This window comes from Antrostomus carolinensis, unplaced genomic scaffold, assembly GCF_000700745.2.
Source record: "Antrostomus carolinensis isolate BGI_N321 unplaced genomic scaffold, ASM70074v2 scaffold35827, whole genome shotgun sequence".
Lineage (NCBI taxonomy): Eukaryota > Metazoa > Chordata > Aves > Caprimulgiformes > Caprimulgidae > Antrostomus > Antrostomus carolinensis.
Genome location: NW_010330113.1, coordinates 22,243 through 39,129, shown reverse-complemented (window position 1 = coordinate 39,129; position 16,887 = coordinate 22,243). Strand labels below are relative to the sequence as shown.

Genomic DNA, 16,887 nt, shown 5'->3' with positions numbered 1-16,887 from the left:
CCCTTTTTTTTTTAACTTTATGAAGTTTAGTTATCTCAACAGGTTCAGGATTACTTAAAATATGTAATGCTTTGGACAACCAAGAGTTTAACAGAATTAACACACATGTATCAAACAAGCAAAAAATAAGTAAGAACCTTTTCATGCCCTTAAATACTTCAGTATTTTTTAATCTTAAAAATATTACACACTGACTGGGAAGATTAAACCCCGATGTGTACAGCACAAAAACCTGTAAAATTCCCTATATTGATTCTTCATTTGAAAAAATCCAAAGTGAAAAAACAGTTTAGATTTTATGCTGTACATTCAAAAAATTAAACTCTCTAGAAGAAGGTATACAGAATACATTCTGTCAATATTATCAGTTCTTTACAGCACCTAAAACTTTTCCAAGACTTTCCAAGTTTCACTTTTTCACGTTAAACCAAAAAGGCATACCATTTTCAACTCTTTCTTTTTCTTGAGGCTTCCGCAGCAAGCTCGCTACGTGGTTCTTGGTTTGTTCTCTAACAGAATGTCGGTGACTATTTAATGCACTTACAGGAGTTGAAGTTCTTCTCTTTTCTATTTTTTCATCTCTATATGGGGTACTCCTGAGGGTTATGTGTAGAGGAGCATCTATAAAGAAAATAAAGACGAATTCCAAGCTTTAAATACTTTCAAAATGCAAGTCTATTTCAGCAGCAGCTCTGGTCGTCCATGTGGAGCGTTTCTCATCACACACACTGCTCAACTCACAATTCCAGCAACTGGACCACAGAAAAGCTTTTAAACAGAAGCTGCTTTAAAGGTTAAAACCTGTAATGCTTTTGTTGTTTTTTTGTTTGTTTTCCAGAAAGAAACTGTGGATACAAATGCATTCCCCAAAGCTCTAGTCCTTCATAAATACTGCAGCTTTGGAGAAAGAGGGACAGAGAAACAGTTCAGTTTGGCAGAGATATGGGTCAGGTAACTTTTATTAGTAGTATCTTTAAGAAAAAAGGGGCCCCACTGATCTACTCAGATGAACCACAGCCTGTTCTCAAAGCGTGCTTTGTAATGAGGCATATGGAAGCAGCATAGAGAAGCTCTGCACATCTAAGGAAGGACAGTTTTTAAACACATACTACTGAAACAACAGTGTTTCAACTGAGAGTGAGATGCAAGAATTCAGGATCGCTACCTAAAACTCACAAAAATAATGAGATACAGACATGGCATCACCTGAGATTCCATTTGCTATTTAAGTCAAGTCAAATAGCTCATCTTCCTAACTACTGCTAGCAACTCCTACTGAAAGACTCCTGGAATGGAAAAAAGAGTGTGAAGCTGAGAAAAGCTAAGGCTGCATGGTATGTAGGACAGCCAGACTAAACGGGACAAGTGCACTGCCATTTTGGAGTATGACATCAAGTATCTTGGTCAAGGAGACCCAATAGCCAAGGTGACAGCTTGCTGATTTTCATCAAGAACATCCAATTCTATCATCATAAATCTCAAAAGTTCAGTGGATATGAAAGGCAACTTCCTTCTTGAATTAAGACCTACATGCCAGCTGGATTTTCACTTGGACACCTCTAACTAAATAATTGTGAGTAGCACCTGGAAGTGACTGAAAAGAGAAGAGTCCAAGATAACAAACTCGGGACAAGCAATGGGATCAAGGACTTGATCCTGAGCAACATCTCAAGTCAAAGCTGTAACAAGGCACATTAAAGCATGTCATTACAGAGCTTCAGAATCAAGCACATCTCTTCAGGCAAAATAAACTCCAAGATCCAGAAATACGAAGGCCATCGGATGACTTCTTCCCTGCTCCTCTCACCCTGAAGTTGCATTAGAACTTGAAAGAAAAAAAAAAAAAAAGGAGTAGTTTGTAACTATTTCTGTAACCAAATGGTCACCTTCTAATCATCTGCCCTAGTGCTTTAGAGCACCCACAACAGAAGACAGAATTTAGACCAAATCCTAAATTTCCACACAAGGCTGTTTCATAAAGGTACCTTTTAACTCACTGTTGCCTTTCTCTGGGTGAAGAGCTGCAAGACTGTAGAAGGTCCATGAAGAATTACCAAAACCAGAAGATACTCCTTGGTAAGACACTGCAGTATGTGTATGGCTTTCCATTTTCAACTCGACTAACTTCTCTTGGAGGAGTAAGTATAAAGAGGGTTTTGTTTGTTTGTTTTTGCAAAATACAGGTCTATTTTTGAAGGACTTCCTGCTAACAGAATATGCTCACGTGAGGACTTCCACGGTTAGTGGGTTGAACATCATCAGTTCAGACAGATAAAACTGTCCATGGTACACAGTAGCTGAAAAGTAAAGATTAAGGTACTTCATAACCCGTTGGGGAACACAAGTGTCCTAACAAACTTTCTGAAGTGCAAACTGTTTGTAGCAGTACAGGGTGATAAGTCCTGTAAACAAGTCTTTGTTGAGCCTTCTGATTGTCTACCATTAAGTTCCAAAGATATTTACAGAATATCATCTCGGGAAACACCGAAATTAGAACAGAAAAAGCTACAAACCAGACAACCTTCATTTAGGCCTCCTAACTTCCTCTCTCTCTCTCAACAGCTCAACTCAGTTTCATGAATTAATATTTGAAGAACCCATGGCCACCTTGATCCCACCAGTCCTTCAAAGAGCATGAGGCGTCTGGGCTTCCTGCGGGCTGAGATCTGTGCACGCAGATTCTTGGTGGAACAAAATCATATTTTGCATCCATTAGTTTTTTTAGCTTTGCGAGACTGTAGTTTAAGGAGATTTTTTCCAAGAATATGTTCTGTCTTTTATGACACAGAAAGGTTAATACATTTCTGTAAGATTTTTAAGCCACCAGTAACACTGTCCTGGGGGAGCTGAAGGGCACTGTATCACACACCAGTTGCCAATAACTGACAAAAAAAAGTTATCAACAAGTATGTTAGGCTTTGAAACACCTTTTGTTCCATTGATAGAAAAGTTTAGAGTCTATGAAATCTCAGAGCACTCTGAAATATATTTTAGGAGTTGAGACTAAATTTGAGAAGATGAGATTAAAAAATGGAAAGTTATCCTAAACTTTTGGGAAAGTAAGCGTTAAAACTTGTGCCATTAAGACTCAAACTTGTAAGCCTTTGGCACTTTCCTCTCAATACAACATTTTTAGGTATAATTCAGACAGATCAATTTATAAAATTACCCCCAAAAGTACAAAGAGCAATTACTTACTGCAACAACCACAACCAAGAACTTGCATTTAGGTACATGCCTTTAAAATGGGCACATTCCCCAAGCTCAGACTCCTGCGGAGTGTGCCACGTACCTTCATCCTCCTGACTACCTGAGCCAACCTTCCCTCTCCAGAAGGTTTCCTGCTCCTCTGCCTCCTCCCAACCACAGAACTCCTCATCTGTAGTTTCAAGAAAGGCCAACGCAGAGCACACAATACAGCACGCTTACATGGACAACACCTTCAACTTTTGTTAGTGCTCTAACCAACTTCTCCTGCAAGTCACCTGTCTCTGCAAGTGCTGAGACCACCAGGCCACAAGACGACTGTGAGTCTGCAGTGAACAGTGGGACTATGCTCAGAAAGACTCTATATTAGAACAGGCATAGGAGACTCCTATGCATTCCCAAAAGCTGTCTATGCAGGTCCCATGAAGACACCTGCACCTGAAGTATAAGAAAAGGATATTTACCAAAAGGTAAAATGGTTTAAATATATTCACTTTGAATTGGAGGGGTTTTGTGTATAAAAGGATTATAAAGATCAGAAGTAAACTCACCATGTACCACACTGAACTGTGTATTCAAAAGCCTTCGCTCTCACTAAGCAGCACATCCTGAAAAGCCTTATGAAAAGGCAACATAAGATTTTTTCAGCAGACATGGAGAAAGTCTTGCTTAGCGGGCTGTCTTCCTATACATGCCACTAAGAACAGAAGAGATGCTTGCAAAAAGCCAGGAGAACAGAACACAAAATGCAACGGTATGAGTTCATAAACCCCATTAACTCTACTTTAAAATGTGTGGTACCCCAACAGCAAAATTTAGGAGAATTAAGAACACATTAAGTTAAAAACAAAATGGCATTTAGTATCAAACATAAGATTAACTGATACAAAATGAAATTACTTTCTTCATCAAGAGAAACCTTACTGTAGCTCCACAACAGCAGGCTTTGACAGTGGAAGTGACTTGAAAACTTTATGGTCTGCCTTCCACCTTGACAATCTGTTCAGCAGCTCTCTGCACAACCCAGGGGCTATTTGCAGGGATTCAGGTTAAAAGTATTCATCCACAAATGGGGAATGAAAGGGGTGGGGGCTTATAATAAGCGAAGATGGTTACAACACAACAGCATAAAGAATTACCTGCCAGTGCAGCCAAGATGATGACATCAAACCAACAGTGTACACTTGGGGGAAAGGATAAATGAAAGGGTCAACATCTTGAGTCACTAGTCAGCTCACTCAAGACAACCACAGGAAAGCAACTTCTCAAACCAAAATAATTATGCAGTTACGAAAAGCAGAACAGAAGTCAGTTTATGGAAAGGCACATGACGGGCAGGAAGCCTGTTCTGATCGCTGTACAGTTGTTAGCAGCTATTCTTCATAAAGCACTTGTCTCAGTTGTGTTTCTCAAGGCAGCATTTTGGTTTCATTTAAGCTGCATGCAAAGCATCATACACACAACTTGGCATCTCCTAATGCATTTAAAGAAAAATCTTCCTCTACCAAATCTTATGCCTTTGCATTATTTAAAGTTACAGAAGTATTTGGGGTATAGAAGTTCTAACATACTGCTACTACATGTAGTTATGCATATCTTGTTAGAACAGGCAGGAGCACCTCAAATGAAAAAATGTTTGCTGGACACATTAAGAAAAGCAGACAGGAAGCACAGTGAGGCTAGACAGAGTCTGTAGTGGGGCATAGCTCAGTGAGCAACTTGCAAGACTTGGAAATTCTTAATTAAACAGAATATTAATGAAAGCTCAAATGCAAAGACAAAACACCGGGGAATTCAGCAAAGAAAGATGGATTTTATAAAACAGATTCAACTAGAAGACAAAAGAGATGACAATTTTTATGGACCTGCAGTACAAAGAGAAGTCAGTCCACAAGAACAAAGTTTGGACAGGTTATCAACACCATGACTGCAGTTCACAGCTACACCCAGACTGCTGCTCTGATGTTATGCAAGATAAGAAGAAGAAAGTGTTTCAGAAAATGAGATGAAGCCGAAGTTAACATGATTCTGAAGGCTGCAAAGCAGCTGTAACTAAAGAACTGAAGTTTTTCCTAATCATTAAGTTTTTATCCCCTTCCACTACCCATCAGTTGTGTGAGGATCTTTTTCAAGTACAGCTGTAGCAATTACATTTGTTACATATTAAGGCTTTTTTCCCCACAGGTCCAGAACTGTAAATATTGCAGAAACCGGTTCTGGATTTCTAGCTAGGTATACTCTTGAAAGAAGACCATGAAATGTAAAGACCAAGTAAGAAACAGGAGAGAACCAGAGTTAAAGTTTCCTTAATACAGAAAAGGACAAAAATCTTTGAACAATACTATTTAGATAATTGTCAAGGCAGGGTGGAGGGAGAAGAAAAGAAAAAAAATAAATCAGAAACTCAGCAGTGAACTGTAGCTCTCAAAAGGGAACAGAGGTTTAATAGTCAAGTGAGTTGTCACAAAGGAATAAGAAAAGCTGCATAGTCAGTTCATTACAGAACATCATCTGTATTTCCATATGAGGGAATTTCTTCAGTTTTATCTTCTCCAAAACATACTTTTTACACATATTATGTTTCCTCTCCACAAAGACATATGTAAGATGGAGCCCTAAAGAGACTCCCTTGGCCAGGAAGAAAATCGGTTTCTGCTCTTCCCTGCTTGCTGCTGTTTAAAGAAAAGGAAGAGATCAGCAACATACTTACACAATGAACCAGCTGCGGTCCGTCCTCTTTTTGACCTTTCTTGATTAGCTTTTTCAGAAGCCAAAGAAGCTCTGGTTTGAATATTTCTTTTTACAGGATTCTGCTGTGACTCTGCAGCCTTCTCCACTCCATGAAAGTATTTCATGTGATAATGCAATAACTTGGCTTTGCGGAAGGATTTTGAACAGTCCAAGAACTTGCATCTAAACTTGTGATCTTGATCAACAGTTGCAGCTTTTTTTGATGCAAGAAAATCTGCTCTCCTACATGGTTTTGTTACTGTAAGAACAAAACAGATAAATTCCCCCATGCATTTGCTATATTTACCAAATGGTTTCCTAAACTTAAAACAACGAAAAAAGGTAAGAAATGAGCATACATTCAAACATGTAAACTATGAAATGCTAAAAATAAGATCTTAATGCTGCATCTGCCTTAAAGATCAATAACTTTTAAGGGAAAACTGCCTCATTATGGTCTTAAATTTGGTTGCCGTGGCACTAGTGTTTTTATGAATGAGTCAGAAAACGACATTTTCCTTCCACGAGTTCCTTGCCCAATGGCTAATAACACTGTACATAGTGCTACTATAGATACAAGATTGAATTACACATAGATTGTGTATTCTAGTCAGAGCACTGAAGTTTATTTTCTGATCAAGTATTCATTTAATTGTTCTTAACTGTTCACATCTTTGGTGAAAGCATCTTCCAAGGAAGACAGTTCTGCTTCTTTGCTTAGAACTATTTTGGTATCTGCTTTCTGGATGCCTTGTCCTACCACCAAAGTCTGGTTACTTCAAAGAAAAATGGAAGCAGAACTACAGTAAGTAAAATTGAAGTTCATTTCAATTTTCAAGCAGCAATGAAAGAATGAAACTAAGGAAAAGCAAAATTGCTTGCATCTACTAAAAAAAGTGTCCCCTATGAGCTACAGTTCATTTGTTTCTCAAAAAAAGCAAGGGAAGTCTTCAAACTCGAATGGAAGAACATTTTAAGGCATTTGTTTTAGAGAGCACTGCTGTGCAACCCAGGGCTACACCTCAACTTGGTAAATTCCTATTTCTTCTTCTATCTTTTCAGAAAAATTTTAATTTATCTTTTTGCTAAGAAATACATAAAAGAAATATTTTGAACTAAGAGTAAATCACATTGTTGTCACCAGTATCTCCACCCAACACAACAGACAAGAGGTAGAAATTCAGAAACACACAGATATAAAGAGATCCAGGCAATTATCCATCACCAATATGCACACAGCATCCAAAAATCCCTCACCAACTAGAGGACAATGCAAAGGAAGTGTCATTTTACAAAACAGCTTCCAAATACAGCTTTTATATTTGACAGTACCAAAATTTCCATATTTAAAAGTATTTTCAAACTTTGAGGATTAAGAAAGAAGCATTGAAAGCTAAGACCCAGAGCTAGCAACGGTGATACAAAACTGAAGGCAGGCTGCATACGGGTGAAAATGAAGACGTTTTATTAGAAGTAGCTGAAAACAGGGAACACAAAAGGACCCAGAAATACTAACAAAGAACAATACGTGCAGAAAGAATAAGTCTTTCTACAAGCGCACATATGGAGGAACACAGAGGATGAGAGTGTTAAAGGTAGTGTCAACACTGTCTTGGTGTAAGAACACAGGACAGCTTGTTAGAAATTTTTAGCATGTAGCAGCAGGAAAGGTGAGTGTTAGTGAGCTGCACACTTAAAGGTTATGTCACAGTGAAGGAAAGCATCCTAGATAGCTGTATGTGAAGCATACTCAGCTTTTAGCTACTGTGTTATGACAAAGAAACAAAACCTGAAGTCATTCACAGAGAAAAAACAAGTAACAGTATTCTGGAGGCTGATGCACAGGGAATTCCTGTCATAGGCGCATCAGACTCATTACAAGAGAGAATATTCAGTTAATTTTGAGAAGAAAACAGTAAAAATGACGACACTGCTTTTCAGTGTTTCACAAAGATAATGATCAGGAGAAAGACATTTTGGCATAGCCATATTAAGAAGATCCTGACAGGGATGCTGCTTCAAGCAATTATGGTAATAAAATTGCAACAAAGCCAGACAGTTGGATCACACTTGCAGAATGACAAAGTTCACCAATACCGAAATGGAAATATACTGTACACCATCAACAGCTGCGTTCATAAAGGATAAAAAAAACCTTTAAGAACATTCAGTGAAATGGCCTGTGGGCTTAGTGAAAGCAACTACAGAAAGGCTCTCTTGAATATAAAGCTAAAAACCAGAATTTGGGACAATGACAGAGAACTTGTTCTATTTAATAACATGAAGATGGGAAAACTTAACTAGAGCAGAAGCAGGTATTGGGGTGTGAAGATTTAGCCAAAAAATATTACAAAGACGACAAGGGAAACTATTATACCATCACACAACTGTCATGATGAGGCCCTGTATCCAAGCTCAGAGCACTTGCCCTCCATGGAGATAGACAAATTCCTGAGAAGATACAGTGAATGGCTTCTAACTGATCAGCTACAAGTTAGAAGAGGAGCACAGGATCATGTTAGCTGAAGTTTGGAAACAGAGGTAACAAAGACACAGGGCAAGGGGAAAGAAAGAAGACAAAAACTTAGTGCAACATACAAAAGGAATCTATTCAGAGTAATAAAAACACAGACAATCCCAAACAGTTTGAAACAAAGTTTAAATTATTACCATCACCACCACATTTGGGGGCACCTTCCTTCTTTCCAAGGAAAACAACAGAATCCCCTGATGCCCATCTCCACCGCCCAGGAAAGCCTCTGTGCTCCCAGCCAAATGCTCTGACGTCAGCTCATTACACCTACATCCAGAGGGAGGAACTTCCCTCCTTACACAAAGATACAATTTTTGCTTACAATGTGTAGTACTAAAACTGGTTTCCATGGAGAGAAAGTTTTTCCTTTATTAGCTCCAGATTTTCAGGTACTTGCCTTTTCAGGGGAACTTGGTAAGTGTTTTCTCTGAGTACAGAGGAAAGATAATGATAGACCTACTACATGCTATTCCTTTCATGTTTATAACCAAAATTTAAACTCCTCCCTTGACATTCAATTAGCCATTACAATATAAAGCACAGAGACCCAAGGTCAAACAACAGTGTCTCTAACTTTCACTATAGAGGAAAAAAACATCCCTTCAGCATTCAAGTCAGCAACCTCTCTCGCTTCTCACTGTGCTGCATTATCCAAAGTTCAAGCTCAGACCGTAGTCAGCAGTAAGTTTACGGTTAAATATCACCATGTGAAGCTTGTCAGTCCACAAGAGATTCTCCCAGACACAAACACATCCCCCAATTCTTTGTTTGAATCGACTCCTGCTGGGACAGGAATGTTTGGCAGCAGGACAGTATCTTGACTGAAGGTCTGACATCCTGAGGCATCTTCTGCAAGATACTGGTAAGCTACCCCAGAAAGCTGACAGTGCACGTAACACTTAACATTTTCCCCCAAATAAAGCTGGCCTTGCTGCAGTTTCCAGCCATTAGATCTTTACACACTGTTAAATCTGTTAGATCTTCTTCGCCTGTAAACTGATGAGACCTTTAGTCTCTATTTCCTGGTCTCCATAGAAACATTAAACTAAGATCAAATTATTCCTTCACCTGCTGTGAAATAAACACAGTGATTCTCTCTAGAACTTACATTCTCCAGTACTTCCATCTGTATTATTTTCAAGATTATTTTGTTTGCTACCATTACCTTCTTGAACTACAGACATCAATTTTATATATCCCGGGGGTAACTGCACAGGTGATTCTGGATAGCAATGACAAAACCTCACCTCTCACATTTCCATCTATTCACACAAATATGAAGCTGACCTGTGAGGCCTCATGTTACTGGTTCAGCGGAGGCTGCTTCGAAGTTCTTAGAACCATTTTAGCTGGTACTTGCTTGGGAATACATCTGTTCTCCTAACAGTCCATGTTTTAAATACAGCCTTTGACTTACCCCAGCTGATGCTTTTTACACTGTGCTTTGGATCACTTCACACCATTAGGCTAGCTTCCTCATTAATTACCTATTTCTGTGGTCTTAATTCTTCTGAAATCCTGTGTCGTGTTTCTTGAGCTCACCAGAAGTGTTCCTGTTCATCAGTTCAGCACCCAAACTATGTTTCTTCCTTCATTTTCAAAAACCTCTGTCTTTCAAGATCTCAGTTGCAAAACAAAGAACACCTTGCCTAATTGCTCTTCTCAAACTACTTCAGACAGCATCCAAGCATTTCCAGTGTGTCCACAATCCACACTACATAGAAGTAGATGCCTGATGTAATACTACAGCATCAATAACCACAGACCACTCCACGTTCACAAAGTTGTGATTTTTTTTTTTTTGAGCCCAAAACATTACTTGCCATTGCAAGAACCACTCAAGATAGTATTTCATCTGAACCTTCACTCAGCATTTTCTCCCTCTGCTGGAACTAAATTTGCAACAATAAAATCAGGCAGGTCTATACTGCACAAGAAGCTTGTAAGTGTGCAGTGCACTAGTGTGCAAACCTCAACATACCTTCAGAGGGGGCTACCAGCTGGGTCGATGTAAAGGCTTTACCTGCACTTTGAGGTGTAACTGAAACACTGCGTCCAGATCCTGGTGTGCAGCTGTAAGAAACTTTAAGTGAGCAATGCAGGATGGACTTCTTTATGTACTACATTGTTAGGCTTAACAGGACAACTTTTACACTACCTTGAAGGAATCAAAGCCTGCCTAGGGAAGCTGCAGGATACACAGCTGCTCTCTCAGACTGGATGCAAATATATCATGCTTCTCCTTAACTGAAACCCAAAGCTAAAAGTGACAGAATTAGAAAAACGTGGTAAGTATAAAGCAAATGGAATCCCTGATGCATGTCTACGCAAATAAAAAAGCAATCTTAAAGAGTTCTGAGAAATACCACTTCAAACATGACAGCAGATCAAAGCAGAGGCAGGTCACCTTCAAGGTCAAATTAGTTTGTAAGAGCAAAGCCACATGAACAGCTGTAGAGTGCTTCTAAGCCTGTTTTCACATATATGAAACAGAGCTTTAACTGGCTGCAAGAGTTTGCCAACACTGTCACCCATTTTTTTGGAAGACAAGTTGATTTAGCTAAATCCTAATCACCAATTCTGGTCCCTAAACATTAGAGGGGCCAAAAACCAGCAGAATAGGATTTTTATCCCTTAGCACATGCAATTAATCAGAATTTAGCTGAAAGTTTTTAAAAAGGAAATAAAGTTTCCATAGGCAATGCTATACTGCCTTTTCAGAACACATTAGACATACATGTTTTAAAACGTAACAAGCATATATACACTCCAAATTATATTTGCTGTTACAAACATCTGCAAACACTATAAATCTGAATAAGCTACCAAGCAGTCACCGGGAAAACACTCTTTAAAAAGAGTTTTTGTCCTTAAAAATGCCTGATATTCAATGAAAATCATGTTCTTCCTATACATCATACAGGATAGAATTAATACTACCAGGGTGCATCGCTCACTCATGCCAAAACAACACACTGAAGAAAATTAAGGTTATTAATTTTATTGAGTTTTGTAGTATTTTCCTACAGGAAGAGAACAAATTCCTATCAAGTGATTAGAATTAAAGCCTACAGACAAATAAAAAAGTTAGTACTGGATTACAATGTTGCACTTATTCTAAGTATGAGAAATTCTCTCTGACCTTAACTTCCATGCTTTATTTTGTGGGAACCTTGTATGGAAGAAATACACCTTTTTTCGACACCTACTCTGACAAACACTTTTCCCCTTTCCAAACTCCCAATCTCTTCAAAGCACACAGCAGTCTGAGACCATAACTGCTCACCACAGTGATTAGCATTTGGAGAGGTGTCTATCTGTTCCTTTGGTAATTACCCACACAGTAAGTTAACGCAGCTTTCAGCCTCCAGCACCGCGTGTTTTTAGGACAGTGGGCTCAGACTCTCTCACAAGCCCCCCCCAAGAACAGGAAGCCAGTGGCGATTTTCTGAGGCATTTTCAGATCCCACACCAAGGGGCCCCATCACACTGCTGCACACAGGCCACTGCCAGGTGAAATCCTGAGCCTTGCTGTTCCCCCTCAGGCACAACCCCGCGAGCACACGGGCACCATCCCACGGGTACAACAGAGGCATGTTCAGGAAAACATAAATCCACTTCTGACCATGGAAGATTTATCCATCATAGGATCTATGGATTTGAAAACTCTTGTATCAACAAACCACGCGTCAGTAACATTTTTAATGTTAGTTAAGTATGGAAATGTAGATTTTTGTACTTGGATTGCAGGTGACAGTTCTCATTCCCCACCCTTAAAGAGTTTTCTCAGATAAAAACACCCACTGGCCACATCTGGACATCCACCCAGGTGCATGTCTGGCATGTTAAATGAGATGGCTTTAATTAAAGGAAACAAAATCCACACTCAAGCATGGATTTTCAGCTGCACTGTTAAGAAGTCAGTATGAGTGCATACTCCTGAATTCACTTCACTTCAGCTCACCCAAATACTGACAGTGACAACAGTGCACAAGCTGTACCAGAGGCTCTGGGTGGGTAAGTGAAGCTAGTCGTGTTCCCACAGATTTACCTCTTGTATCCAACAAAGCAAGCTGAGGAGAAGTCCATGTCCCACACACATCACACCAGTGTGAATTCCACATTCAGCTGGAATTCTCCCCAGTTTAAGTCCAAACTACAAATGCTCAGCAATATATACATTAGGAAGTCAGAGGGAAGTGGTAATAAAGGCAAAAGATACACCAAGGGATCACAGTTTCTTGAACTCCCAATGGCTCAGCTGCACACCAGCATTAGACTGCTGTCATGACTCATCTACCTGCTGCCAAAATTACGCTCCTCAAATGCTGCAGAAGCAGAATTGAGAAATACTACCCTACTTTTTTTTTTGATAAAAACTCCTCTACTTTCCCCCTTACAAAACACAGCATCTCACCCCAACACGTATGATGCAAGTTGTTCCGGTTTTGCTAGGATAGAGTTAATTTTTTTTCAGTAGTTAGAAGAGCTGTGTTTTCATTTCAGCAGAACTTGTTATAAGAAGAATGCTGATCAAGTACTAATGTTTGAGTTGCTGCTGGAGCCCAAGGCCACGGTGTTTGGCTGCTTCACAGCTGCACTAGGACTGGGAGGGAGAAGCGCAGTGAATAGCAAACCCCAAACTGGCATTTGCATGTGCCAGTGAGATATTCCAGATCATATCCCGCCATGTCAGCACATTAACCAGGGGTGACTGGAAAGCTCGGGGATCGCTCGGGCTCTCGCTCTTCTGGGGTTTTTGGTTTCAGGACTGTCTCGGCTCCGGGATCACTGGCTGGCACAGCCTGGGCATTGGTCAGCAGGTGGTAAGAAATTTCACTGTGTATCACTCATTTGTATAGTCTGTTATCACTGTTGTTATCATTATCATTTTATTTTAATTAGTAAATAGTTTTTATCTCAACCCGTGAGTTTCCTTACCCTTTTCTTTCCAATTCTTTCCCCTACTCCCTTGGCAAGGTGGCGGGGAGGGGGGGTGGTGTTAGAGTAGGCTGTGTTTAGCTGCAAGCTGCAAACAAAAAGGGTAAATCCACCCAAACCAGCACACAAGTTCAAGGTGGTAAAACAAGGTAATTTTAAACTGCATCTCTAATCTCAACCAGAATGTATATATGCAAGGAAGAAAATCTGCTGGTATTTTAGTTTAACTTAAATCTTTAAATCTGTCAATCATTTCCCTAAATATTTTTCACAGAAGGAGAACAGATTTCCCCATCACTAACAAATACACAAAGAAAAAACATTTTTATACAACCAAGCCTGTTTTCTCTGTTTGTTCTTTCATGGTCACTAGAAGTTCCCACCTAACACATACTACTGAGTCTGTACTAGCTCTCACTGCCTTATGGCCATGAACTCAGATCTTCAAACTTCTCTTTTTTTAGGAACAGAAGCCTTCACTGAAGATGACCATACAGGTGTAACACCCCAGTTCACGTACACCTGTAAAAATTTTTAACACACCTTCGATTTCATAGTTACTTGAAACTAAGACATTGTGAAACACCCTGAAAAGCTCTGCATCCTGAGTGAGCACTTAAGACAGAAAATAAATGCCCCTGCAGGAGGGATTTTTAAAAATAGTATTTGACCACTAACCCCAAAGCTTTGTGATTACACTTGTTACGGTACCAAGTAAAATAATCTTTATTTTTGAGAATATTCCATGACTACTTCTGGATTATTTTACAAAGGCAACAGGGGCAGATGCCTTCTTAATACTGCATTAACTGCTTGAAAGAACATCTTTAACCATTAATACATTTTTTACATACTGTGTTATTTAAAACAAACAAACCCCACAAAATCAACCCAAAAAACCCCACCGTGTGTTCTTTCAAAAAGTCAAGATTTACCATTTTTCAAATTCTCAAACCTTATCAAAGTTGTGGTTTGCCAATCTGTAGTTCAATGAGTATCTTGTATCTCCAAAAGATTACACACAAATGTCATCTTAAAAATGTTGCACTGAAAACTGAAAATTTGCAGGACTTCACAAAAATAAAAGGCTCAATGGTTGTCAGCTAAAAAATACACTTTAAGAAATGCAGTGAGTTTATCATGCAAGATCACTGAAGACACAAAACATTTTATCATACTGTTTTCCTACACAAAGCATGTCCAAGAGGTGACTGTATCCACCGCAGTGGAAAGCTTTGCCACACCTCCTCTTCTATTAAATACTTTGCCAGAGGCTGAAAAGTGAGTATTTTCAGACACACTAAAAATTCTTTCAACTTTCAAAACTGCTCTGTCTCTTAAGAGGAGCTGTCTCTGAGGTGCGAGTCCTGCACACTGCACCTCAGAGCAACTCAGCTGAGTGCACCTGCCTGGAGCCACCTGCACAGCTCCTCACCTGCCCAGCGCTGGAGTCCTTGTGCTTCAGCCACCACTCTGTTTGCCTGAAGCACAAGATTCCAACAGGACCAAGAAGCATCACTGCTTTCTAGCCTTTCTTTGCACTCCCAGTGAGACAAGTTTCTGCAGCTTGCCTGTTAATAATCCCAGGGACATCTTCCAGAGAGCCAACGAAGGACAAAACAAGCCCTAATGCTCCTCTGCTGCTGCAGCAGACAGCCCCTCCTGCCATCCACAACAGCTACTCCAGGGTGGAAATCTGCAAACAGGACACGGTTGTTCATCTAACAAAACTGCATTCAAGGATGCTTGTTCAGTTTCAAGGGCACCTTAGAGGACAGGAACTTCAAATTCCAAAGGAAAGAGCTACACAGCACAGCACTAGCTGTGAACATTGCTGGTGCTGCCAACTTCTCACAGACAGAGTGCCAGCTGCGCTGACCCAGACAGCAGCACCCGACAAGTGCTTCTCAGGAGCTTCACCAGTTTTAATCACATGAACTTAAGGAAACCAGTAATGTTACACTGCAGTTACTGAGCAAGTATTCAACTTACACTTTAAAGTGCATTAAATTGGTTCTGCCTGCTACAAGAGGGCAAGGAACAAATCCACAGCCACCTGAAGGAGCAAAGCTCTTTACATCCTTCCTTTGCTCCAGAGATTTGCAGGCAGGCTGTCAATAGCTGAGGGAGCTGGGGCTGTTCAGCCTGGTGAAAAAACGACTCAGAGGGGGTCTAATTAATGTTTATAAATATCTAAAGGGAGAGTGTCTAGAGGACAGGGCCAGACTCTTCTCATTGGCACCCAACAATAGGATGAGAGGCAACGGGAATAAACTGCAGAACAGGAAGTTCCACCTGAACATCAGGAAGAACTTATTTACTGTGAGGGTGACTGAGCACTGGGACATCCTGCCCAGACAGGCTGTGGAGATACTCAAAAGCCATCTGGACAAAATCCTGGTTCATGTGCTCTAGGAGTCCCTGCTTGAGCAGGCTTGTTGAACTAAATGACCCCAGAGGTCCCTTCCAACCTCAACCATTCTGTGATTCTGTGAATAGCTGGTGTACTCAGAGCTAATACAGAGAGTAATGGCATTGCCTTGGTATGGATGATCTATTCAGGTAAAACAACCAAACAGTGATTTTGCCTTCATGAGCCACAACAAGCTACAACCCATCAGTTAAAAAAAAATAAAAAATCCAAAAGTACTTTACAGACTGAAAAGGACACAGCAGCCTGGCAAGCAAAAAGAATCTGCAGCCACTCTGTATCTTCTGAACCCACTGCCAGAACACAGGGAAGGAAAGGCACGGCCCCAACTCACATTAACTGAAACAACTCTGGATATACCAGAGTTAGAATGCAGGAGGATGTATCATCAGCCTGCTTAGGAAGGAGAGCAAGATCGAAAGAGCTCCGATTTTTAAATAGTAAAAGACCATTTACACATCAAACCTGAGCAAAGGAAAAAGAGGTAAGTTCCTTCCTGCACTGAAGGTGCACATCAGTGGCAAAGGGACAGGACATTTCATTGGTACAGGTACACGAGAGTGGGTGAAAGAGGACACATGCAAGCAGGAGGGTAACTTTGGAATCACCAACAAACAGGATGAAAGTTAGCACATACAGATTACTCTTAAGCAATGCTGAGCAACTGTAAATCCCTCTAAATACTCTGTTCCACTTAAAATTAAGCTTCTTTGATAGAGCATAAACTAGGGAATTTGTAGTTCAGGTTTCCCCAGTTAGATGCAGATCTGAGTATTAAAGTTACAAGAAGTAATCACAGGACAGCACTGTGTTTTGGCATAGTCTACTACTTGTATAGGAAATTTTAATCTGAAAAAGCAAGGTAAGTAAACACCCCAGCTAAAAGAAAATACAATATATACATTATTAAGACAGACTCTGAAATGTTTGAACTATTTCATAAATTTGCACTAAAACCTCTAGTTTTTAGTATAAAACTAGAGTAGCCTTAGCTATAGGCTTAAGTACAGAAGCCAAAACACAAGGCTATAGAAATGCAGAGTCA

The 16,887-nt window shown here is 39.9% G+C and overlaps 1 protein-coding gene across 1 annotated transcript in view; it reads right to left on the bottom strand.

The window, feature by feature from the left end:
* Window positions 1-441: 441 nt before the first annotated feature.
* LOC104528739 (PHD finger protein 20) overlaps window positions 442-16,887 on the bottom strand; it is a gene marked incomplete at its 3' end in the record, with an annotated part of 31,408 nt that continues 14,962 nt past the window's right edge. The window contains exons 9-10 of the mRNA XM_010172832.1: window positions 5,918-6,196; window positions 442-621 (exon numbers count right to left, since the gene is read on the bottom strand). Of these exons, the coding sequence (XP_010171134.1) occupies window positions 442-621; window positions 5,918-6,196 (459 nt within the window). The remainder of the gene's footprint in view (window positions 622-5,917; window positions 6,197-16,887) is intronic.